Source organism: Penicillium canescens (genome assembly GCF_028828765.1).
Source record: "Penicillium canescens strain IBT 15451 chromosome Unknown utg000001l_segment0_segment0, whole genome shotgun sequence".
NCBI lineage: Eukaryota > Fungi > Ascomycota > Eurotiomycetes > Eurotiales > Aspergillaceae > Penicillium > Penicillium canescens.
The window spans coordinates 263,057-287,125 of NW_026703963.1; the positions used below are offsets into that span (position 1 = coordinate 263,057).

The 24,069-nt window shown below is 51.4% G+C and overlaps 11 protein-coding genes across 11 annotated transcripts; 5 read left to right on the forward strand and 6 right to left on the reverse strand.

Annotated features, from left to right (window-relative positions):
- Positions 1-791: 791 nt before the first annotated feature.
- On the forward strand, positions 792-1,253 carry aspf13 (allergenic cerato-platanin Asp F13; the record flags this gene model as incomplete). Its single annotated transcript, XM_058508861.1, has 1 exon — positions 792-1,253. The coding sequence occupies one exon, from the start codon at positions 792-794 to the stop codon at positions 1,251-1,253; it is 462 nt and encodes a 153-aa protein (XP_058377840.1).
- A 131-nt stretch (positions 1,254-1,384) lies between these two features.
- N7446_000095 (NADPH-adrenodoxin reductase) lies at positions 1,385-3,117 on the reverse strand (the record flags this gene model as incomplete). Its single annotated transcript, XM_058508862.1, has 3 exons — positions 1,385-2,257; positions 2,313-2,747; positions 2,821-3,117. The coding sequence occupies 3 exons, from the start codon at positions 3,115-3,117 to the stop codon at positions 1,385-1,387; spliced, it is 1,605 nt and encodes a 534-aa protein (XP_058377841.1).
- Positions 3,118-3,317: 200 nt separating this feature from the next.
- N7446_000096 (uncharacterized protein) lies at positions 3,318-5,595 on the forward strand (the record flags this gene model as incomplete). The annotated part of the gene is made up of 3 exons (XM_058508863.1): positions 3,318-3,491; positions 3,542-3,730; positions 3,781-5,595. 3 exons carry the CDS (start codon positions 3,318-3,320, stop codon positions 5,593-5,595), a joined length of 2,178 nt encoding a protein of 725 aa, XP_058377842.1.
- A 520-nt stretch (positions 5,596-6,115) lies between these two features.
- N7446_000097 (Lectin C-type domain protein) lies at positions 6,116-7,991 on the reverse strand (the record flags this gene model as incomplete). Its single annotated transcript, XM_058508864.1, has 2 exons — positions 6,116-7,882; positions 7,929-7,991. 2 exons carry the CDS (start codon positions 7,989-7,991, stop codon positions 6,116-6,118), a joined length of 1,830 nt encoding a protein of 609 aa, XP_058377843.1.
- Positions 7,992-8,094: 103 nt separating this feature from the next.
- N7446_000098 (Sec62 family protein translocation protein) lies at positions 8,095-9,687 on the forward strand. Its single transcript, XM_058508865.1, has 3 exons — positions 8,095-8,615; positions 8,686-9,242; positions 9,306-9,687. Exons 1-3 carry the CDS (start codon positions 8,174-8,176, stop codon positions 9,492-9,494), a joined length of 1,188 nt encoding a protein of 395 aa, XP_058377844.1. The 5' UTR covers positions 8,095-8,173; the 3' UTR covers positions 9,495-9,687.
- Positions 9,688-10,916: 1,229 nt separating this feature from the next.
- On the reverse strand, positions 10,917-13,355 carry N7446_000099 (peptidase family M20/M25/M40 protein; the record flags this gene model as incomplete). Its single annotated transcript, XM_058508866.1, has 1 exon — positions 10,917-13,355. The coding sequence occupies one exon, from the start codon at positions 13,353-13,355 to the stop codon at positions 10,917-10,919; it is 2,439 nt and encodes an 812-aa protein (XP_058377845.1).
- Positions 13,356-13,786: 431 nt separating this feature from the next.
- On the reverse strand, positions 13,787-14,406 carry N7446_000100 (4a-hydroxytetrahydrobiopterin dehydratase; the record flags this gene model as incomplete). Its single annotated transcript, XM_058508867.1, has 3 exons — positions 14,144-14,406; positions 13,992-14,054; positions 13,787-13,936 (listed from the first exon to the last, which is right to left on the reverse strand). Exons 1-3 carry the CDS (start codon positions 14,387-14,389, stop codon positions 13,787-13,789), a joined length of 459 nt encoding a protein of 152 aa, XP_058377846.1. The 5' UTR covers positions 14,390-14,406.
- Positions 14,407-15,740: 1,334 nt separating this feature from the next.
- Positions 15,741-17,543, reverse strand: N7446_000101 (uncharacterized protein; the record flags this gene model as incomplete). Its single annotated transcript, XM_058508868.1, has 2 exons — positions 15,741-16,090; positions 16,142-17,543. The coding sequence occupies 2 exons, from the start codon at positions 17,541-17,543 to the stop codon at positions 15,741-15,743; spliced, it is 1,752 nt and encodes a 583-aa protein (XP_058377847.1).
- Positions 17,544-18,180: 637 nt separating this feature from the next.
- Positions 18,181-18,450, forward strand: N7446_000102 (uncharacterized protein; the record flags this gene model as incomplete). Its single annotated transcript, XM_058508869.1, has 1 exon — positions 18,181-18,450. The coding sequence occupies one exon, from the start codon at positions 18,181-18,183 to the stop codon at positions 18,448-18,450; it is 270 nt and encodes an 89-aa protein (XP_058377848.1).
- Positions 18,451-19,434: 984 nt separating this feature from the next.
- Positions 19,435-20,514, forward strand: N7446_000103 (uncharacterized protein; the record flags this gene model as incomplete). Its single annotated transcript, XM_058508870.1, has 3 exons — positions 19,435-19,836; positions 19,909-20,299; positions 20,390-20,514. The coding sequence occupies 3 exons, from the start codon at positions 19,435-19,437 to the stop codon at positions 20,512-20,514; spliced, it is 918 nt and encodes a 305-aa protein (XP_058377849.1).
- A 723-nt stretch (positions 20,515-21,237) lies between these two features.
- Positions 21,238-23,870, reverse strand: N7446_000104 (carnitine O-acetyltransferase CAT2). The gene is made up of 4 exons (XM_058508871.1): positions 23,550-23,870; positions 23,403-23,503; positions 21,653-23,269; positions 21,238-21,578 (listed from the first exon to the last, which is right to left on the reverse strand). The coding sequence occupies exons 1-4, from the start codon at positions 23,628-23,630 to the stop codon at positions 21,446-21,448; spliced, it is 1,932 nt and encodes a 643-aa protein (XP_058377850.1). The 5' UTR covers positions 23,631-23,870; the 3' UTR covers positions 21,238-21,445.
- Between the last annotated feature and the right edge of the window lie 199 nt (positions 23,871-24,069).

Below are 24,069 nucleotides of genomic sequence, written 5' to 3' on the forward strand. Positions count from 1 at the left end.
GAAGTTTGAATGGAAAGAAGACGGAGGGAGAATGAGGATAACTGAATATCAGTTCGACCATAACTACGGTCTTCAAGTATCACAGAGCTGATGTGATTTTCAACAAGTTCGTCTCCGTGGCGCAATTGGTTAGCGCGTCTGACTGTTAATCAGGAGGTTGGAAGTTCGAGCCTTCCCGGGGACGTTTGTTTTTTTTATCTGATAAAAGATCTAAAAAAAGCCTGTCGCAGGATATTTTGTGTTTTATTCGTGTTTCTCTTTTTTTTGCTTACTTTGTTTCGTCTTGCTCAAGTGATATGACATGGATGAAACAAAATGCGGGCTGTGATACTATTTTGGATCATATCTAAATGCAACCTCGACTGCGGCCAACCATCTGGATATACGCATGGTAGCATGAAGATGTCGATCTTCTCTGTTTACGATGTTAGGCATTCATCATAGAAATAGCATCCTGCATACTGTATGTCTCAGTCCTGCCCACATCTTCCTGGTCAACCCCACACTGACCTTCCGCCTTATTGCACCGGTTTCTCAGGCCATCTATTGCGGAAGTATCGGGTGATGGTGGGCCCGAGATGAAAGCCTCCTATTTGAGTGTCAGCTGGGTGTTTCTAAGACCTGCACCGGGTACAAGCGGTGGTGATGGTAGGAAATAGAATCAACCTTGGCGGGAGGCCTGGTGATCACGATATATAAATCACCATGTGAGGCAGCTGGAAGTATACAATCCAGCAAAACATTCAATCCTCTTCAAACAGAGAAAAACAACCCTTTATTATATCATCATCATGAAGTCCGTCATCGCTTTCACCTCCGCCTTCTTGACAGCCCTCCACCTCGCCGCCGCCGCTCCCACAGTGGCCGCCAGAGCGGAAACCGTATCCGTTTCCTACGACCCCAAATACGATGTGCGCGAATCGTCTCTGACGACCGTAGCCTGCTCAGACGGAGAAAATGGTCTGATCCCTCGCGGATACAGCAACTTTGGCTCTCTGCCAAACTTCCCCAACATCGGTGGTGCCATTACCATTCCGTCCTGGAACAGCCCTAACTGTGGCAAATGCTACCAGCTGCACTACTCCAACGGCAAGATCGACAAAACCATCAATGTCCTTGCCATTGATGCCGCCCCGGGTGGCTTCAACATTGGCCTCCAGGCTATGAACACCCTGACCAATGGCCAGGCTGTACAGTTGGGCCGTATTTCCGCCACTTACGTTGCAGTGGATGACAGTGTGTGCGGAATGTAAGGACTGAATGTACATAGCATATGAAAATAGTAATATATGGGATCTGGGATATAATGGGATAACTTAGTGGAGAATTGCGAATATTTATCTAAATTGATTCATCTATACAGTTCATGTTTTACATGTAGGGCTCAATCAAGCACCTCCAGCATTTCTTCTACACGGCCAAGTTTACTCCGGGGCTTGCCCTTTTGTTGACCACGTTCTTTCTCAGCGGCATCAATCCTTAACCAGTCCTGCCAGGATGTAGGCCGGAGACCGCGGCGTTCAGCCTCGGCCTTCACTCCATCCCAGCCGAGCCCACTGCCCTGTTCAGGTGCATGAAGCAAGGACTGGGAGTCGACACGATTTGCTAAATCCTGGGCAAGGGTATCCGCTGTAGTAAAAGCGTCGGTCATAGTTGAAGCGATTACACCCGTAGGGCCCCTCTTGACCCAACCAGCACAGTATAGACCAGGAAGGGTGGAGATCAGAGATCCATCTGGAAGTTGCTCAGATGCTCCCTTGCCCGAGAGACTTGTCACGCGACCGAAGCCATCGTTCGGGATGATTCCGCGTCGGGCATCGAAGTCGATACCGAGATCATCTAGCCCGGGGAGAGGAAGCGATTTATAGCCAACACTGCGGAAGAACACGCTGGCTGGGAGATTAATCTGCGCCCGCTTTCCGCTCGACAAGTACTTCGGGAACACTTTTGAACTGGGACTATGAGGATCGGAAGGATCGAGCTCATTGCGAGAGAATCTCGCATGAGACAGATGGTAAGGGTACTCTGGGGCCCAGCATAGCGAGTCGGGCGCAAGTAAAAAGTCTAAAGACCACGATCTGGAGGCTTGCTGAGGATCATTGGCTGATCCTTTAGCTAGAAGCTGCATTAGGCGCTTCTGCGCCCGGGGCAATGCCGAGACCACATCGTCCGGTGGAAAGATTTCCTTCGGGATCGGGTCGAATGAGACACCCGGAAGCTGAAGCATTTCACGGACTTCTTTGATAGTAAATGCGGCCTATGCCAGAGGGATCAGCAATCGGAATATAAATAGCCAGTCCAGCGTGACTCACCTGTAGCGGTCCCCGACGCCCGACAACTCGCACTCGTTTAATGCGACTGGTAGCAAGTTTCTCTAGTGCATAGTCTGCGATATCGGTCTTGCGGAGTGCATCGACGTCCGAAAGAAGAATACGGGCAACGTCTAGTGCAACATTGCCCTGTCCGACGATTACAGCATCCTCCCCGCTCGTTAGGTCGGGATCGAGATCCCGGTGCTCGGGGAGACCATTATACCACCCCACGAAGGCGCGGGCTGAGTGTACATTCTTCAGCGCCTGCTCGCCAGGGATCCCTAGCTCCTTATCCTTTGCGGCTCCGTAGGCAAACAGAATTGCATCGTAGTGGGGTTTGAGGGCGGAAAGCGGGAGATCGTTGCCGAGGTCGATATTCCCGACGAAGTTGAAGCGTGAAGAGGTGGCTACTTCTGTGAATTTATCCTCGCAGTTCTATGAAACCGTCAGCCTGTTTATGTACCTTCAATATGTGATCCTTTATCAGATCGCTGTGACCGTGACTCACCTTGACTTCGGGATGATCCGGTGCAACACCATACCGAGCAAGACCAAATGGCACAGGAAGTTTCTCGTACATGTCCACTATCGCATCTTCACGCTTACCCAGCAGTCGATAGGCTGCGTAGAACCCTGCTGGGCCAGAGCCCACGATAGCAACACGGACTGGTCGGCCGGTTTGCGCAACATAGCTGTTGAAACGCCTCGGGAAAATGAACTGAGAAACAAAACTCTCATGTCGTAGAGGCCGGTAAACAGTCCGCGCAGTGCATTGAGCACATACGAAGGCCCCGTTCAAGCGCATGATGCATAGTTGGAGACAATCGCGGAGACCAGCGGAGATCAATCTGATAACGCACGTGATATCAGTTGCCCGGCCGACTATCTTGTTGACTCGCAGCTACACATCTCAGTCACATCTCGTCACATTCCAGCCTCATTCTTCATCGACATTCCTCTCACTCTTTTGCGCGTGGATGCCACGAGTCTCTTTCAGTCGCTACCATGGGGAGATCGTCGCCTCCATTCCTTTACGATCGTCCATCCGCCTATAGCTTCTATGGACCGACCGACAAGGCCTTCAACCCGAAGGCGGCGACCGAGGCCAGCTGGACTCGTCCAGCTCCAAAGCCCAAACCAACAGGGCCATTAGTGAATTTGAATCGGCATCCTGATACGGTATGTGCGATCCAGAGATTCAATGTGGATTCTGCTAATGGTGGATGCAGTGGGGTTCCTTTAATACGGTCAGCTCTTGGATTCCGATGAGCCCCTACACTAAGGATCGCGTCAAGTGGGCACGCATAGCTCAGCTCACACTACGCGTTTTTACTCTATTGGGAGCTCTTGGGTCCCTGTTCTGTTCAATTGTTATCACGGGAGCTGCAGCGACTGTCATTTGGATCATTCGCGTAGGCGTGCGTATATCCTATCTGATTGGAAGTTCCTCTGCTGACCTGGATATCAGCCAATTGTCTCCATCCTTCACACCATTTATGGTATTTGTCACCATGCTCGCTCTCCTATCACTCGACCCTCCGGTTCACAAGCCGCGTATGGGCTGTTCGCTTCGACCCTGGACTTGGGACTTATTGCATTCTACGTGTTTACCGCATTCATGGCATATGGCGAGTGGACATCCAACGCATACAATTGGGGAACTATGTTCAAAAACAGCGACATCACTGTCAAGTTGTCCGAAACTACCTTCATTCTGGCCCTTGCAAATGGCGGACTACACCTGATCTCCTTCTTCATCTGTATTTTCTTCGCAATCACCTTCCGCAAGATCTCTCGTCTGCCACCAGACATGAACCCACTTGAAGACAACTTGACTGCGCGCCCCCGCAAGGGTAACCGCGATAAGGCGGATACAGATGAGAAGCATCTCAGTCAATCTACCCTCAACTCCTCTATGGAGGATCCTCTCATCGGACGTCCTCGTAGTATGCCATTTATGCACACACGTGAACAATCCCTCGGAGGTGGCTCCAACCATGCAGGAATGGATATGGTTAATGATCACCGACAATCGCAGCCTTCATTTTATCAGCACCGTCTGTCTCACCTTGAATCCCCCACAGAGCCTCATATGGAACCTTCCAGCCCGGAGATGCTGTTTCACCAACCCGAAAGCCAGCCATACGATATTACATCGCAGACACCCACACCCGCTCCAGAGTATCGAAATGTTGCGTCGCATGCCCCGGAAATTATCAATGCTACTGCTCAAATGCGTCATTTGTCATCCCGCACTGCCGATAGATCGGACAATGCCAGTCCAGTGTCTGACAACTGGGTAGCATACTCCGAACGCTCTCAATCCCCAATGAGTGAAGCTCAAAATGTGAACGAAAATACTCTTCGCCAGTCCTCTTCTGTTTACAGCCGTCGCAGTAACACATCCACCGGTAGCGGTATTCGTGATTGGTTTGCCTATGGTTCTAAACCTGCCCCCAACATTGGAAATGCTATTCCAGAAGATGTTCGAGGAGAATATGCATCTCTCGCTACGCATGAGTACTACGGCAATTACGCCAACCAACGTGAATTGGACGTGGGTGACCAGCGCATGGATATCTTCCCTGATCCTGAAGAGCACAAAGATGACATGGACGACGAGCCCAATGGATCTATTCCATTCAACCCCCTCATGCTCAACCCACCCACTCCGCAGCCTATTTTAACTGAAAAGCCTGAGGACACTGATCCCGTGAGACGCATTGTTTTGAGCGACAACCCTAACTTGTCCTACAACGGAAACGCCCAGCCAGTTTCTGTTCCCCACAAAGATGCCGACTCGCCTCCACCCGGGAGCAGATTTTATGGTGAGCTGGATGTTCCTGGCAAGCCTGGACTGGATACCACCCGCGAGCCCAGCTATGATATTATCAGGAAACCAACCAAGCTTAAAAAGAAGCGCACCAAGAAGATGTCAGCCTATGAAGCCCTCAAGAAAGATGAGAGTGATGGTGAAGATGGATACCTCGCACCTAGAGCCCTCAACGCTGCTGAGGGTGACCGTCAAGGCCGTGTCGTGAGCAATTCCGGCGCAGACACCGCCAGACCTAGCATTGCCGCTGGCGTGGGTGCTTCCCTGTCCTCGTATGGAAGCTACATCGCCGTTCTGGGCGTTGGCCGCCGCCGCGATGTCAGCGGCAAGGTCGCCGAAGAAGGCCGCAGCGAACCCATCGTTGAGGAGATGCCCACCCATACCCAGAACCAGACTCCCGGCGCATCGCCAGTTCGGGCCGCTGGATGGGCCCGCTTCGCCGGACTTTGAATATGATATCACTTGTATTTTCAGGAGTTTTTGGTTTCTCTTTATGACTGGCATGTAGCGACTTGGTTTTTTGGGGACTCCGATATCCCGCTTTCATTGGTTCCATTTTCATGGGAATATGTTTGGATATTGTTCGGTGTATTAACGTTATGGTTCCATTGTTGTTATATGTAGTTTCGGATCTGTGAGCAATCCAATTGAACAATTGCTTATGACAATATCTACCCTTATAGGAAGCATTAAAACTCTTAAGGCATATGAATCAGATCTCGAAGCTTTCTGATAATGTCCCATATCTCGCGTGTCGAATCTAGAAGATTTCTATGATGTGCGAGATAACCAGTTTGCTCAAGATGCATGCTGCGTGAAAGGCGCGTTCGGCGCCAGTGGGGTATCATTTGTTCAAGTAGGCTGACCGGCAACAGCCAGGAGATATAGGTAAAAATATAGTACATAGACCAGAACCAGCTCAGTAGAGTGATATATTATATATCAGAAGATGAAAGGACAGGGCAGCGCGCTATGAGGGAACACCCTCGTATTCCCAACCTTCAATGATGCGCTTTCCCCGTCGAGAATTCCGACGGTTGGCATTGCACTTGACAAAGAAAGTCAAAGCTGTAATAATGAGAATGATAATACCAGCGATTGCAGCAACGAGCACAGTTCTGTGCTCGAGTTCCTGCGGATCAGAGGCATAAGGACAGCTAGCCTTAGGACCACCGGAAACCCAGCAAGAAGTAACATCAATAGAATTGAAGTCGATAAAGACCTCACGAAGAGCGGCGTGCGTGGAAGCTGGATTGATATCCGTTTCCGACAAAGAAAGGAGGTGTTTATAAAGATATCTGTTTTCGAGACCTGTGCGTGGCACAGCGAAGCTCGTTCCCTCTGGACATGTATCTGACACATTAGAGAAATATGTAGACTCAGCCGACAGGACCCAGGAGAAGGGCGAGTTGCCAATTCGACAAGCACCGCGCCGCTGCTCGGTGCAGTTCGTGGACCGCCATTGGCCGTTGGATGTGAGATCCATGATGGCGCAGCGGTCATACTTTGGATCACCCTCACCACCGCCATAAGTCGCGTCGCGGGGCTCCCCGAAGGCCCAGGCCCAAGATGTCGAAAGGGAGACATTGCGGTAGTGTTCAACATTAGTGTCGGCAGTCTCACCGAAGAGAGTGGTGTTGAGCATTGGCGACATCCCACAGGATGTGATGTCGGAGAGGACGTTTGATATTGACGCCATTGTATCGTATGTGGGAAGACCATCCGGGATTGGTATGCTATTGGACATTGCCCATGATGAATTGGCCTGAGATATAACCGTGGCTTTCGGTTCATATAGACAGCCTGATGTGAGGGTGCCGTTCGTTGTGGCGGAAACATCCACCGCGGACGTCAGATACCCAGGAGGAAAGATCGAATCTTCATCTAGAGACAAATCGTAGTCCGCCAGCTGAGGATCCACGGAGCCGTATTCGATAAGTAGACGGTCACGCTTAGCTAGCTGGATGTACTTTGATGATGGCCAGCCATCCGGGGTGCTTTGTTCGCCTGCTTCATTCTCATGAATAGTGAAGTACTCCGTGATTGGCATGTAGCTCTGATCGACCTGATACCAGGACCCATTCAAATTGCTGCGGTCTGCTGCTAGCTGGGCCGGGCTGTATATGAAGTCTTTGAGAGCAGACCCAAGGATCCTGCCGACTCGCTCATTCTCTGATGGCAACTGATTTCCAGTGATCGCAGAGGCCGGATAATCCGGTGCCGAGTCACTCGCGGCGACATGAAGATTGAGAACGAGATAGGTAGTATATACGGTTAAGCGCGCATTGGTGTCTTGGAAGTAACCCGCGAGTATCTGGGCTAATGTGTACGGGTCCAGATCATTGGTGCACCTATACGGTCCTAGCTTGTAGAGGGTATCCCCGTGGGAATCGTCATATCCAGTAATAGTCGCAGGCTCCGCATCAGCTGTTGAGGTCGTGGCAGCTGTAGTAATAGTAGACGTTTGAGAGGTACTGCTCACAGCGGATGTCTCCGAGGACACTATCACGTCGGCCTTGGTTGGAACAGAGACCGGACAGAAGGACCAACTCCTACGGTCCGCCGACCAGTACAGGTCGAGACCAAGGCGCCGGTATCCGATTGCTAGCAGATTCGAGAAACATTGAGACGCCGCAGTTTTATCATATATGCCATTTCCAAAGCAGGCAGCCGACAGCGACACCGCGGGGTTTGTCACGAAGTTGAGTGGGATCTGACCGGCGACATCGCGTTCACTCTGGCTGAATTAACACTGTGTTCGTGTATTGCATAGAGACACTCACTAGTAGAACAGCTACCCAAGTAGCGTTTACCAAGGTGGCTGACGAGTCATATGAAACTGACATGGGGGCTCATAGTGACTTGATACTCGACTTGTGAGGAAGGGAAGAGCTGCGGGCCGATCACCTGAGTCAATCTGGCCACTTCTCTTTCTTTCTTTCACCAACTCCCCCAACACCACCACTTTATTTTCGGCTTTCTGTTCTCCGTATTTACCCAAGTTTAATCGCCCGTTTTAATATTCATTATGGCCGCGCCCGGCCCCAGTCCCCAGCAGATGGCGGCCATGCAGCAACAGTTCGCCGCCGAAGCCGCCAAACGAGGGATGACGCCTGAACAATTCGCCCAGAAGCAGCGCGAACAACTGACTGCCGACGCCGAGAAGCTCGGTCTGACTACTGAGCAGTATGTCGCACAGTTGCGGATGCGAGCAATGCAGCAACACCAGCAGCAACAGCAACAGCAAGCCCAGCAAGCTCAGCAACAGGGTGGACAACCCGGACAACAACAGCAACAGGGCCAGGCCCAAGCTCCCCAGCAACACCAACACCAGACACAACAGCAGGTTCCTGTGAACCCAAACAACCCTCCCGACCCAAAGGCGATTGCAGTCGCCAACTGGCTGCGGTCGCAGAACCTCAAGCCGCGCACATGTATCATGGACGGCCAGCGCAAGGACATGTTTAAGGGTAAGCAGCAATCTGAACCCGTGTCAGTATAAATAAGTCAGACCAAACTAACTATCTCCTCTTTATCTAGTCAAGCGAGCAATCCGTGCCATTGAATCTCCCGCATACGCCAAAGCTGCCGCAAAGAAAAACTCCCTCCTACCCCCCGTGACAGACCGCGCCTCAGCAGAGAACGTATTTAAGCTTCTTCCATTGTCCCTGCTAGCTCTCCGAGTAAGCAAGGTCGACCCGCATGCAGGCCATGACCACGCCAAACCTAAGAACCGCACCAAGGGTCTGTGGACTGTCAAGATTGAGCAGCACCAGGAAACTGACCCTATGATGCACTACGTCTGGCTATACGACGGCCCGCAGTGGAAGCAGAAGGCCATGGCTGCCGCGGTCGTTGCTGGTATCTTTGCTGTTGTCCTCTTCCCACTCTGGCCCATCATGCTGCGCCAGGGTGTGTGGTACCTGAGTGTTGGCATGATGGGACTACTTGGTCTCTTCTTCGCCATGTCTATCTTCCGTCTGATTCTGTTCTGCGTTACCGTGTTCGCTGCTCCTCCCGGTCTCTGGCTCTTCCCCAACTTGTTCGAAGACGTTGGATTCTTTGACAGTTTCAAGCCTCTATGGGGCTGGCAAGAGGTAAGCTCGGTTCTGTTTTCTCCCATAGAGCCCAGTATAGCTAACCATTTATCTTATCTATAGACCAAGGAGAGCAAAAAGGCCAAAAAGTCCAAGGGCAAGGGCAAGGCGTCTGCTCCCGCAGTCACCGAAGCCGCAGCCCCTTCAGCAACGACTGCCTCAGCAACCACAACTTCTGCCGAACCAGCTTCAACTCCCACGGCTGCCGTGAAACGAGATCTGAGTGCGCGGGTGGAAGAAGAGACAGAGTAGTGTCTCTATATTCCGAACAATATTCAAAGCTGTTGGATCGCATATGATCAAGGAAGCGGGTTTCAAAACTACTTTTCGCGCGTATTGTATTTTAACAGGATTCTCATGGCGTCTAGAGCTTGCATGTATGAATGGATTTCATTGCGCCTGATTGAGCAATGGCCCTACACGTAGATCCAGTAAGATCGCGTCCATGTACAGTATAGACAGGCATTCACACTTATATCTGTCTCAACTATGCCTACAATCAACAGCAAAACACAGATAACATGGACAATATCCAGATGCCTAGGCTAACTTATGTGTATGGGAACTGATTGTAGATACCTATAATCGAGGACCAAACAGCCAGAAAACTAGAAGATAGCCTCCCAATCCTCTTCGGTCAGAGATACCCCCAGACCCTAACCCACAGTGACATCTCCAAAACAAACATCCTCGTCCACGAAGACACATTGGACATAGTCGGTATCAAAGACTGGTCTCTAGTCAAAGTGCCACCATTCGGCATGGAACAATACCCTCTGACCCTAATGACGGGATACATGAGTCTCGAAGGTTAGAGAAACTACCTGCCGAGAAAAGCCGCGCAATACAATCTGGGAGGAGCTCATGAGCACCCGGGAAGCAGAAGAGGATGATTGTAAACGTCGGAAAGGGATCCATGATGTGGCGCAGATGGCTGCTATACTTGGCGCAGTGCTTCACTATGCGTTTGAGCGTAACTCGGATGGTTCGTCTTCTGAAGAAGTGGCGAGCTTGAAAGGGTTGTTCATGTTTTTGACTGTTCTACTGGTGGATTAGGTTAGATATCGTGTGGATGTTACTGATGAGTGGCTTTCTGCAAGAAGTTCATGTGTAAATGTTGTCTTAGCCCCGCAGAACTGTATAGTTTCCAAGTCGACTCGAGAACAAAGTAGATTTCAACGGATAGTGCTTATGCAAAATAGTACAAAGTAGATAGTAAAGTAATGATGGTAATATCACAGCTCCTCACATTCTATATGTGATGTTAGTCCCAATCACATTCCAAAATCAAGAAAAAAAGGGGTATATACAAATACAAAGCCGAAGCCGATAAGAACACATATGCGAAGCGAAGAGGGAAGAGGAGAAGAAGTATGAACACAAAAGGGGTATCGTCTTGTGTGGTAGAGAATTATAAATGGATGCGAAGGGAATATAACATGCAAGAAATGCAGGATCCAATGCCGAGGTCGCAAAATGCCAGATATAATGGTGGTAATAATCACATGGTGAGAAGTGAATAGTAGGGAAGGAAAAGAGGTGCAGGGAGTGATATCTCAGTGTTTTCATGAGAGATAATAGCGCAGGAGAAGAGATGTCGTAGTCAAAAGACGTCGGGGGTATTTATGAGGGAGCGAAATGTCGTATAAGGTATGTTATGTTGCAAGGAGGTATTTATACTGGTGGTCCTTTAACCAGTTTCGAATGCTGAGCTTTTGCAAGTGGCTTTGCATGGGCTGCTGTGGTACCAGGCTTGTTACCGCTTACTCGACGATCCTCGACATGGTCTCGCACAGGCTGGGATCCGTAAAACCGTTCCATTGGAGAAGTCGGAGACAAGGGCGACAACATATGTGGAGACGGAGTCACAGCAGGAGCTGGAGCGGGAGTTGCAGTGGCAGTGCCAGCGGGATTCGTGAGTGAGGGAAGCTTCGGAAGTGGGCAGTTGGGAGGTGGTGCAGCGGGAGGTCCAATTGACAGGCCCAGACCTGGCATGCTCTTACGGCGAGACATGTTCAAAGGATGATTATCAGGATAAACGGTCGAAACTCTGTTGCGTGGTGCTGGATCTGCCGGGGGAGCAGTTGGAACCTGCGGCTCGCTGGTATCTTGAATCCTCATTCCGGGACGGCCAACTATGCTCGTAGGGCGAGAGGAAGAAGTCGGGTCTGGTAGTGGTCCTGTCGGAGGTGGTGCTCGAGGCATGCGGGAAAAGATGGTGCCGTTCTGGGTAGAGCGCACCGTTCTTGCCAATGCATCCTCCGAGTTGGAAACACGCAGAATACGCCGAGGCTCGGATGAGTCCGTTTGGCGCGAACTGGCAACGCTAAATGTAGGAGATTGCGGCGGAGAAGAGAATGTAGACATATTCGGATCGGCTAAGTCAACTCGACGAGAGAACGCGTTGCTTGATACGGGAGGGGAAGCATGCGAAATTGGTACCGGTCCACCTCTGGGGACGAATTTCTTGCTAAACAAGGGAACACTGAAATTCGGCGCTGGGGGTGATGCACTCCGGATGAGGGTCTCAGGCACAGGTGGCGAAGGGGCTTGCTCCATCACGTCGGTTATGGGTAGAGGTGGAGGGATCGGAGACATATAGACAGACTGTCGAACTCCATGACTCGAAGAAGGCGGACTGCGCGTAAGAGTGCGATCAGCCACTTCAGGCAGAGGCTCATCAGACATGAAAGCACCGTTCACCGGCGAGTTGGGTACGTTCGAAGAAGTAAATGACGAGGAACGTACGTCAGAAACAGACGAAAGTCCGGACCCATTCGTAGGATTCGTAGCTTCAGTTCGACTAGTCGACACCGACCCAGATCGAGATTCAATGACAGATCGGCGATTGACTGATACGTAAGAGCTGCGGCGGGATTGCCAAGTTGTGCCACCAACAGACAGCCCATCATCCTCCTCGGTTGGAGATTGGAGAGTCTGGGGCTGAAGGAACAGACTGGAAATACGATGGGGATCCTTCTTCACCATCTGTCTGATACTCGACTTAGACCGCAATTGGGGCATTTCATCCTCCGAGTGTTTCTCCTGTGTGAGCTTCGGTCCTCCCCGTTTCTCAATCTCCTCCCTCACTGCTGTCAACCAAGCGATCATCGCATCGGGATTATCAAAGATGAGGAGAAAGCTACCCGCAAAGCGCCGGGTATTGGAACGAGGAAAGCCAAAGCGCGAGAACCGAGGTTTAGGACGCTCGGGCACGCTGGAATCTGGGTCTGTTGAAGGGTTATGAGACACCTGAAGAACCCAATGTTTCCCCGGAATGGCATCACTGGCAAATGCGACAGACTTGGGTCCCAAGAGCAACATTTTCTCCGGCAAGCGATCGTGCTTTCCATCTCCTGCATACTGCAGGATATAACCCGCCGTAGCCAGCACATATATCTTCTGCGTCCATTCCACCTTGTTGATGGTGCCAGAAAGTGTCCTCAGATGCTTTCTCTCTTTTTGTTCGCGTCTCTTGCGAGCCGCATTGGCAGCCTCATCCTGTTCCAGGGCATTGACGGTAGCTCCATCGATCGAGTTTTTTGCCCGTATGGCGTGTAGGCGCAAGATCGAGTCGGCGGAGAGCGCAGGTGCGGAGAGGCAGTCATGCTTGGTAGATTGGGGGTAAGCTTGGAACAACGGGGGCGGTTTCCAACCATATTGATCCTGCGCGGATAGCTTTCCCTCCAGCGGTATCGGACGGGCGGTCTTCAACGTTGCGCGAGGACGCTGGGCGGTGGTCGGGGAGGTAATCGTCGGGGCCGAGTCAATCGTACGGGGACTCATCAGCGACGGCGACATTGGCATTTCAGTAAAGATGGCCGTCTGCGGTTCAGGTAGGGACTCGTATATTTCCTCCAGTTTCGGCTCGGGGACGCGCGAAGTTTTGTCGCGCCCAAAAAGATTGCGCAGACTTGTTTTGGAGGATTGCCGTTTTACCGTGACCGGACTTTGGAGCGGAACTGGGCCTTCTGAACCATTGGTACTGGGGTATTCCGTCGGCCGCGGCCGTTGCGACTGGGATTTCGAAGCCGTTGGACGGCTAAAATTGGTCTGCAGCGGGGCGAGCCGATGCCCTCTGCGCTCGCCAAAAGACTGAGCGCCCGGATTCATGGCGTGCACCTGGAAGTTGGAAGTTCAGGGCTGAAATTCTGAAATTCTAGTATGGGAAAAGGAGCGAAGTTTTTAAGGCAATGATCGTCGCAATGACGAGCGAACGTGGGCAATCCTGCAGGACCGCTGTCCAAACGTCATGGCAACCTTGGAAGTGACACAAATGAAGGACAACCCTTTCGGAAAAACAGCAAAGTTGGAATCCGAAGTGTCGGAATTGAAGATTTCAAGGGGAAATCCACAACTTGGCTAGCCCGGTGGGGGGACGTCAGGGTGATAGGTGATAGTACAGACAGGAATAGCTCAATACATCGCCCCTTAAATATCCCATAAATTGCAGATCATACACAAAGAAAATACGGCTCATAGTAGAGATGGATCTCCACTTCCTCAAATTCGAGCTCGAAGCATAGGCCATCGAAATGGACAGGTCACTTTCCCTTCGCACAGTTCAATCCCTGACTGGGATCAACGGCCATCAGACCAGCGCCCTGCTCACAGTGCCGAGCCAAAGCCACATCCTTGGAAGTGAAGCCCCGCGGGCGATGAGTGGTCCAGTGGACGTCGACCGACCCGATCCGCTGCAGCGCGTCAGCCTTAATTTCCTTTCTATACAGAGAGCTGGACTTCACGTACCACAGTCATGGTGGGATGATGTTTCTTCGACGCACTCTCTGCTGCAATCAAGTTCACAAATGACTAAACAGTCAGCATATCCTCACTCACCTCCAGGGCTGCAACCACTGAACAGGGACGCGCAAAAATAAGCCAGGAAAAGCAAAACTCACGACAGCCTTGAAATAGCTCTTAAAATGAAACGTTTTGGTTATTCCCATCCCTTCTCCATCGAGGGCCCACCCCTGCTGTAGCAGAGCCTCGGCATCGCGAGTTAGCTGTTGCCTGTCTTCGCCCTCGGCAAATTGGAGGGTGCTGGCCATCCGTGGGACGGCCTGCAGGCGCAGACGTGGTGTGACCGACTGCAGTGGTCTGATAGTTGAGGGTCTGCAGAGACGCAGTGTTGACCGTAGACTCATCTTTAGTTGTGTTGAGGATTGAGTTGAATTGGAGGAGCTGCGTACCTAGGGACAACGCACGGACCGGGTATCTTATCGTAAGTATGTACTCAATAACATTAGACTGCATCTATATTTGATGTTGGATAATTCCATCAATAGACTGGGTTTATACACTTGTGGTACGTACGTCTGTCTTTGATTATTCCTTGCATTATTGAGTGCATATGCACATATTAGTACACACCGCTACAAGAAATGCTCACTTCCAAGCAACAGTTCACTAGATCACACACCACAAAGAAGTGCTTTGTTAGTCAGATATATAGCTAAGCATGTCTCAGGAATGCCACAATGAACTATGTATCTCGAACAAATCACACTACAACCTCTCAACCGGGTGCAATATAAATCTTACGTGAAGGTCGATGTAGACGACCAGTGGACATCACCAAATCAACTACATGATGATATATTGGACAGTTCAATTGCCTACATCCTCTTTAAATAGACACAATATGCCGCTCCAATTAAATTTAATCAACACCCAGCACCATACCAACCCTTACGATTGCATTGGAGACCAAAGCCCAAAGCCAAGCCACCCAAGCCCGGATGTGACCCGAGCAAAGCCAAGGCCCATGCTACCATACATGACAAATAGGGAGAGGAAAGGGTGATGGTATCATCCAAGAGAAGACTCCCTGGTCAATCATTTACATCAGCTTCATTGACCATAGTTCATATCTCGTAGTATACCAGTCCGGGTGATGGACCGGATGCGGACACTGAGACACACAGACCTGGCGATTGATGCTACGCTGTACTATCTCCTTGGTCCCGGTATCATTCGATACGAAGCCGGATCTGCTAGCCGGATCGTAGTGGGGATCCAACTGCCGGAGGCCCCAGGTCTCTGTCTCCGCATTGTAGATCATTATCTGGGGATGTGGATACCCTCATTTTTACTATATCGATATTTACATGATATGCGAAGGATGTTGGCGTAGGAATGATTAATACGAAGTAACAATATTGATATAATTCATGACCGGTATCGCTGTCGCGAGAACCCATAGCATACATGACACCCCCAGATCGTATATCTCTTTCGAGTCAAAGCAAACAATTAGTTGAATAGCCCGCGCCTGTGCTTCTATCGACAATTCCAGGTGATCTAGAGAGAACACTAGTGGGTATATCCACCGAGCGTCGGGGGAAAGAATTAAAGCCATTCACGCACAGCGTTAGGATTCATACGGCCAAAACATGCACAAAGAAGAAAAGTGGAAATGCTCTCTTAGATCCCATGACAGTGACTAACACTATCGCTAGGCCTGTGCAGGGTTCCACAGCAGAAAATAAACGGTTTTTAAGCATTGATACTGTTGCGGCGCGAGTTGGCCCGAGAGTTGGCACGGGAATTGGCCTGAGAGTTCACTCGCGAGTTTCCGCGGCTGCCCAGTGTTGGGCGAATGCGGAGATCTTGCTGCGAGCGAGCATATGAGTTTGCGCGCGATTCCTGAGGAACCTTGGATCCTCGTCGGCTTGCAACCTGGACGTGCATCTGGTTTCGCGCATCCTCGAGCTGCTGGGCGAATGGAGAGCGCTTGCGCAGCTCCGGGCCCTTCCAGTAGATAATGTAGACCGCAACGACGAGAGGCACCGAGATGCAGAACAGAATAGTCGAGGCATATTCGAGATGGTATTTGCCACCAATGTCTATCACATCAAGTCAGTACGATATAAGAAGATCGAGGTATGTAAACTTACTTTCAAAGAATGGTGTAGCCGGGATGGTAAGAACACCAGCAAGGAAGTCTCGAGACCATCCATTGCCACCAGTGGCAGACGCAGAGTACGGGCCGTAGGCGCAAATCATGTAGTCGATAGTAGCCATGTAGATCGCATAGTTGGCGATACCAATGATCGCCGCAAAGACCATAGATCCAATCCAATGGCATTGTGGCAAACTGGTCCAGGCAAAGCCAATCAGACCAATCGGGAGGCAGGGAGCGGTATACAACAACCACCACAAACGAGATTCATACTGAGCCCGCTCACTCTCGGGGTTGTCACGACGTTCCTTGATGTTTCGCTTGATCACCGGAAAGAAGGAGAACCAGGCAATGAAATAACCGATCACAATGGGGATGAATGCCAGACCCTTCTCCCAGGTGTTGAAGCCATGCTGGCTGTACACGAGCGAGAGCGACTGAATAAACATGAAAATCAGGGCGTCACTGAAACCACTCAGCAGAGAGAGGACCAACACAATGGGCTCGGTCAAGAACATCTTGAAAGGGCGAATCCAGGTCATCATGAGTTCGTGAGGTGGGAAGCGCTGACGGAAAGACATGCCCTCGGTGGGACCGTAGATGTTGGGCTTCTCGCCAGACTTGCGCATCTTCTTGGCAATGCGATCCATCAATACAGTGGTTCGGGTTTCTGGGACAAAGAAGAAATGGGCGACCTGAACGAAACCGCCGAAGATCAACTGAATCCAGATGTTCCACCGCCACGGCAAGAAAGCCTCGACAAAACCTCCGACGACGGGACCCAAAACCGATCCAGCGACTGACGAGAAGACGACTGCTGCGACGGCATACTGTTGTGAATCAGGTTCCCACAAGTCTGCGATCATACCCAGGGTGACGGAGCCACCTGCGGAGGAGAGACCACCCAGGGCACGGCCAACCATGATGGAGGCGAAGTTGGGGGCGAGCGCCACAGGGAGTTGCCAGATGTTGACGAGGAGAAGCGAAGCCTGGAGGATGGGCTTGCGGCCCAATTCCTCACTCCAGGGCGCCCAGAGTTCACAACCGAAGGCGTAGAGAACCAAGAAGATCATGGCACCGCATCGGGCTGCCTGCATCGAAACGCCAAATTCCTCGGAGATTCCGGAGAGGGCGTTGGAGTAGAGTGAAGTGTTGAAGTTCATGGATACTTGCACCAAGAAAATCACGGTGATGATGGTCCATTTCTTCGTTTCGCTGAAGGAGTATCCCAGTTGGTCGTAGCACATGTCCTCAGTGAGCTCGACCTGCTCCGACGGGGACGCCAATTCCAACTGGTCATCTTCTTCCTCCAACTTTTCAGTAGCAGCATTGACCACAGCCTGGGCATGCGCCGCCTCTGCGGCCTGGACAGTGTCCCTAGGCTTCTCGAAAGCCATGATGGACAGAAGTATAGGATAGTAAGGTGTCACCAAGAAAACCCGGGGAAGGCAAGGATGAGAAAGAAAAGAGAAAAGAAGGAAGACCCAGAGGGAAGCAGGATGATTAAATACGGAAACAGCCAGAAGGTCAAAAGGGAAGGTACCTCGCAGACTTGTACATGTATGGTATTGGTATTTTACGGGATGCCGACTTTTTTCCCCATGTTTTTACCCACGTTTCATCCCCATATATTCCTTTCTCTTCTTTTCTGTTGAAATACATCAAATGTATATCAGATACATCTATTCTACTTCGTTCATATACACAGCTGATGGTTGTTATTTGCTGTGTTCTACCTACTTGCTGATTTCACCGGATTGAGCCCACGGGGAAGTAGACCCACCCTGGAGAAAAGGATGCGGCATTTCCCCGGAGACAACCTGGCGCCAGGAGCCCGAACTGGGCCGATACTTTGCCTAGGAATGACCGAATCGGGTAGTCTGTTCAGGCCCATGCAACCTCGAGTCTACGCTGATATACTGCCCCGCGAAGCAAGGAGTACATGTATATTGTGTTCGCGTGGTTCTGATACAATACGACGGGGGCAAAGGACCTGATGGATCTTCTTCTGACAGTAAAAAAAACTCTGCGAAGATGCCATTCGTTGAAGACATGCTTCGGTCTGTCCGCTGTGACGTCAAGGGGCCGCCAACGCGCCAGTCGTTCGTGGGTCAGACAAAATCCAAGCGCACGGCTACAGCGCCCCAAGGTCGCCATGGCGCCATTACGGGCGTGGCGTTCTGGCGTTCTGGCGATCGTCGTCTGGGCAGGGGCCACAAGTCTTGTCTGATCTCGGAGTGCGGTTACCTTGCCAGACAAATTGATCCCGGCCCGATCATCCAATCTTACAAATTCTCGCCGTAGTTTCCCGAATTTCCTTTCCAGAACCGTGCATGGAAGATTGACTGTCAACCACGAGAAATGGTCGATCGCAGTCCCTTGCTTGACAGGGCCTCCCACATGTACTTACGTGTACAAGGTTTAAGTTATTTCTTGAAATTCCCTCAACTTCGTCGCCCGTCGACTCCTTGCCTTCGTGGCAGACTGGGGCAAAAGACCAGACAGAGCGTTCAGCTGGTTCACCAAGTCACATCGCCGAGGGTGGACCGCATGTACGTTGTCCGGAAACAACCACGACCGCAGGGGCTTCCCCCGGACTCGGCCTGGGGAATGTAACCCTGCATTCCTGCACATGGCAAATTATCTCGCTGGAGGATCGACAAGATCGTATGCGAAGCCACGCGAGTGGTGATCTTTCCGGCGAGGATCTAGGGATGGATGTTTACGCATTTATAGACACACTATAAAAACATGAAGGTTTGGCGCCACCCGGAAGGTCCGGTGCCTGTTCCCTGTAGATTTGCAAGTTTGACCTGCGCACCACCAGGGGCCTCCAATTGCAGGAAGAGAAGATTTTACTGTGGCTGAAATGACCTTGGTACGCCAAGTCTAGACCATGTTCCGGAACCGTGATCCTCAGGCTCGGGTTAGGAACATAGCTTGTACAGATGCAAAGTCGTACACGCCAGATAGTTGGTGCGTAAAGGATAGTACACCAAGGAGTACACCAAACAGTACACCAAGTGAGATGTTACATACTCCGTACATCCATGTAGTAGTTACTCGAAGCACAGGGCATGGATTTCCTGTTTGCTTGGTTCGCTTGGTTTGCTTGGTTTGCTTGGCATATTCGGCCTCAGGCAGGAATAGAACTAGCCCCTAAGCAGATACACATCATGTGACTGACCCCGCGAAAACAGGATGAGTCAGCAGATCTCAGGATGGCCTGACGTACGTTGCAGCTTGGAGCTTTGCCATCATAGCTATTCGACATCAACACCATTCCAGATGTCTCCTGATCTCAACTCTCTCCCACCATCTCGCTCTTCCTCGATCTCTTCCTCGATCCCATACCGCAACATGCCTTCTGCTTCACCAAATGCCCCGCCCGCCACGGCGGCTACCACATCCCCAAGACCCTCCCGTGGATCAAGCATAGGCCGATTATCGGTATCTGAGCGCCGTCGGTCAGCGGCCGGCATAAATTTAAACTTGAATGAGATGCCGGCAAATAACGGCGACGCTGTCCCATCAGACCACCGCAGCTCCATCGGGCATGCATTCCGCACAACCAGCCCATCCAGCCATGGGAGTAGTCCCGTCTTTGCGACAGCCGACCCCCATCATCAGCGAGCACCATCGCTGGGGGAGCTGCACCAGGAGTTGGAACAAGAGCAGGAAGCGCAAGTGGTTGGTCCTCACCTCACCTCTAGTGCAAGCACAATCGCATTAGCTGATAAGCTAACCTTTTTGCTCCACTAGAACCGCCTATTGCAGATGATTCGCAGTCAGCAGGCCCAACTGCAGCAGTACCAACAGCAGAATCCACAGCAACCGAACGCGCAGTCAACGGCCGCAATCGACGACACCCCGTCATCCGAACGGTCGGCATTCTTACCCCAAACACATGCACCCACCGGTCCTGCAGGCAACAGACTGTCGATCTCGTCTTCTTTCTCGAACCGACGTCCCTCCCGCCCATCCAGTCAAGCAGCATCGCCCAATTTGCGACCGTTAGACTCTGGTGTGGAGGCATTCCCGGGGTTCAGTCCATCTCGGCGGGGAAGTCGGGACGAAAGTGCGTTTTACCAAGCCGAAGCTAGCTCACTTGGCCGAGAAAACATTCTACTCCGACAACGGATTCGGGAACTAGGTAAGATTATCAACTCTTTAATCCCGCAATATTTCTGCGGCTACCCCGCTCCGCAGTGGAGTTTAATCTGGGCATGCTGACACTGAATAGAGAGACAAATTGGAGAAATGACAACGTCCGGGGCATCTGCACCTAGATCTGGTGTTGTTTCCGGGCAAGCGGGCCCCGAGGCCGGGGACCCACCTGCCGTGGGATCACGAGACGGTAAAGACTGAAAACCCTATGGGGCCTCGCAGTATCCTACAAGGCGATGATTGACACATCAGGCAACGCGGGTGTCAGCTTCATATGTGATACAATACCATGACGGAGTCAAATCCCTTTCACATCCCAACAAATATCAATGTTGAACCCTTGGCGCCTAGATTTTGTGGAGGATATCGAGTCTATTCGATTTCGCTTCATCTGTCTCATGACATGATGGGTTCCGAGCATCTGGGCAGCGTTTTGAAATCTTTTGCAGACTCCTTCAATGACAGGCCGATGCGGTAAAAGTCTCATTGTCATGACAGTCTACGGTATGGCTGATTCCACTTTTTGTCGGATTTCATCTTGCTTTTCCAAATCTGGACAGTGTGGATTTACTTTGCATGCAGAATATGTGGCATGTTGACAGACGCTTCCAGTCCCTCGTGGCTATGTACAAATACAAATGCAGTACAACGGTACAATAATCGGGTTTAGCGAGTTTATCGTGTTTAACGGATCTGTTTCCTGTAGACTCTAACAAATGGAAATAGGTGTTATGCTATGAAGAACCCTTCACTGACAGCAATTATAAGCGACTTTTCGGCGATTGGGTCAAGAGGTATATAGAACACAAATCGGGGTTATTTGATAGACATGATATCAGCTACAAAGTCTAGGTGACGTGAAATCCAGTGCAGCTGAAGCCGCTCTTCTTTCTTGAGACAAGTCCTTTTGTACGGATAGCTAATAATCTTAATATATATACCCCGTAATTCCAATCAACAGAAAAGAAAGACAATCTAAAAGAAATAAAGTCTTATACAGGATAGCGAAGAAAATACAAGTGATTTGATTTAAAAATCGACATAAGATATACCTTCTATCGGAACGAGATACATGTAATAAAAGACAAAATCTTCCCAAAAGCAAAAAAACCGGGTATATGCGAGAATACATTTACAGCTTCGGCTTCTCGGGCTGAGCGACCAGGTCGGGCATGAGGAGGTCGCGCAGTTCGGTGGCAGCCTCGCTGAGGTAGTAGCTCATGCGCTGGGCGCCGAGACGCTTGCAGACGATGTTGAAGTTGAGGCTGAGGAATAAAGGTTAGCTATGTGACAAGACAAGACAGATAAACAGAGTGGAGGGTAAGTGTGGTGGACTCACCTGTTCTCGTTGATCATGTAGGCAATTCCGAATCCATCATCGATGACCTGACTCCATCCGTATCCGTTGAAATACTCAGAACTCAACTGGGAAGTGGACAGGTACCAAGAGCTGGAGTAGGCAAAAGCAGGGTCCTGGTAGATCTCGGGCAGCTTCTCGCCGGGCTGGAGGAGTTTCTTCAGACCGAAGAGGTGACGGTCGACGCCGTGGCCGGCGCTAGCCTCTTGAGTGTACTTGGTGTGCTGGGCGAGGGCAGCACGGAACAGCTTGACGACCTCCTCGCGGGGCGTGGTGTGATCCTGGTGGGCCTTGCAGAAGGCGACGCTCTCATCGGAGACGGAGCGGGTGGTCTCGGTACGGCCTTCGGCGTACTTGCGGGTGGAGGCAGACTCGTAGGTGGGACGGTTCTTGCCGTACATCTTGAAGTAGGCCAGTTGGATGGTCATCTGGACGAAGGCATCGGGGCTGCACTTGAACTTCTTGATCAGGCCCTTACCGTAGCCCTGGTAGGCCTGGACGACCAGCTCGTGGGAGGCGATCTGCTTGCGGTGGTATTGGGCGGCGAAGTCGATGGCCTCGTTGGACTCGTCGTTCAGCTTGAAGTTGATGGGCTTGGGGTCTGCGAGCTGGGAGCGGACAGACTTGGGGGAGAGGTCGATCTTCTTGTTGAAGATGAGGTTGTTGACGTGGTCGTTCAGACGGTGGGTGGGTGTTCCATCCATCATACTGTGCTCACCCATGAATCCAGCGGTACCGTTGTCATTGACAATGAACTGGAGAGGCTTGTCGAACCAGCGGTTGGAGCCATCACCGTGCCAGTACTGCTGGGCGCGCTCCTCAAGGGTGACGGGCTTGGCGTCATCCAAGCAGATCACGAAGCCAGCCGACTCAATATCCTGAAGCGCGAGCTCGTTAGCCGCATCGGCAGCAACAAGCTTCTTACGAGCAGCAGTCCAGTGGTCACGATCAGCAACAGTTAAGACACCGACCGGCGGCGCAGGCTGTGCGATCTCATAGATACGCTCGAACTGCTTCTCCAGCTCAGAGACATTGAGCTGCTGGCCATCCACGACAAAAGGCACCTTGAAGAACTGGTTCTTGCGCACAACAACAATGTGCTGGTTCTCAGCGGCAGCGTACTTGCGGGGGAAATCTGCCCCCTCGGCAGGGATACGGCAGCAGTTGAACATGTACTGGTAAGAGCTCATAGCCTGAGGCTCCTTGCGGAGATACTCAGGCTCAAGGGAACCATCATCAACCTGCGCCTTGAACTCCAGCGCCGCAGTGGTAATAGCAGCCGCGCGCTTAGCAGGATTACGGCGCTCACGGTCATCACGGTAAGAATAGAAGTAGGAGACGTAGGGGATAACAGGATCCCGGTAACCGAGGTAAGCGGCCTGATTCCACCACTCCGCAAGCCAGTTCTTAATCTTAGGATCGGCCGCACGAGCCAGCAGACGCTTCTGCAAAGGCTCACCCTGACCACCAGGGCGGATAAAAGCCTCGACAGCGTTCTTGGTGCGCTCGTACTCGGCCTCGGAGACGACCGCGTGGACGGATTTCAGGTACCGACGACCGGTCTCTTCCAGGGACGGCACGGGGAGTTGAGGGAGGAGTCTTCGAAACGGAGCATTTTGCCCTTAGAGAGATCTTCCTTGTATCCTGGTCTATAGCGTCAGCGATTGCGATTCCGACTCCAATTGCAAGCGCCGGTGAGCGGAGGTCCGCGCTGCATGCATGTGACACTCACCCTCGGGGACGGACGAAGCTGCTCGGCGGGGGGCCATGGTGAGAGTCTGTATGGGAGCGTGTCAATAAATTGCTGCCAGGGGAGATCCCGAGTCTGCGAAGCTGCGAAGCTGTGGAATTGCTCGAGAATCGAAGGAGGCCGACTTACCGAGCGGGCTAGGAGAGGGTTCGGGGGAAGCCGTTGCCTTGAGAGGGTGGAGAGACGGCTTCGCGCAGAAGCAGTGAACATCCCTGTGATTTAGAAAGTAGTTTGAAGGAGAAGATGAAGAAGAAGCTGGACTTAATTTAGGAGAGATCCAAGTACAAGCCAAGTCCGTGAGCCTCGGTTGGCGGGGAAGCCGGTAAGACACGGTATGGCCGTTACGGACGGGACCGAATTGCTTCCCGAGGGAAACGCAGTCAGTGTATAGAGGAATAGTGAGATAGTGAGGGTATTCAAGGCTATTTACTACATAGAATCAAGACTCACAACCTCACTCTTTCTATGTTGAATGTCCAGCTTTATCGCATTCACCTCTGTATGTAATTTATTCAGTATTACATAACTCCACACCTGAGCCTCGGTTGATGATGTCGTCGATCTCGGTCACAAGGGATATCAGATCGAATATTCTAGGTGGCCTCTAGCCTCTAGTCACCCTCAAAGTGTCAACTATGTAATGTAAGTT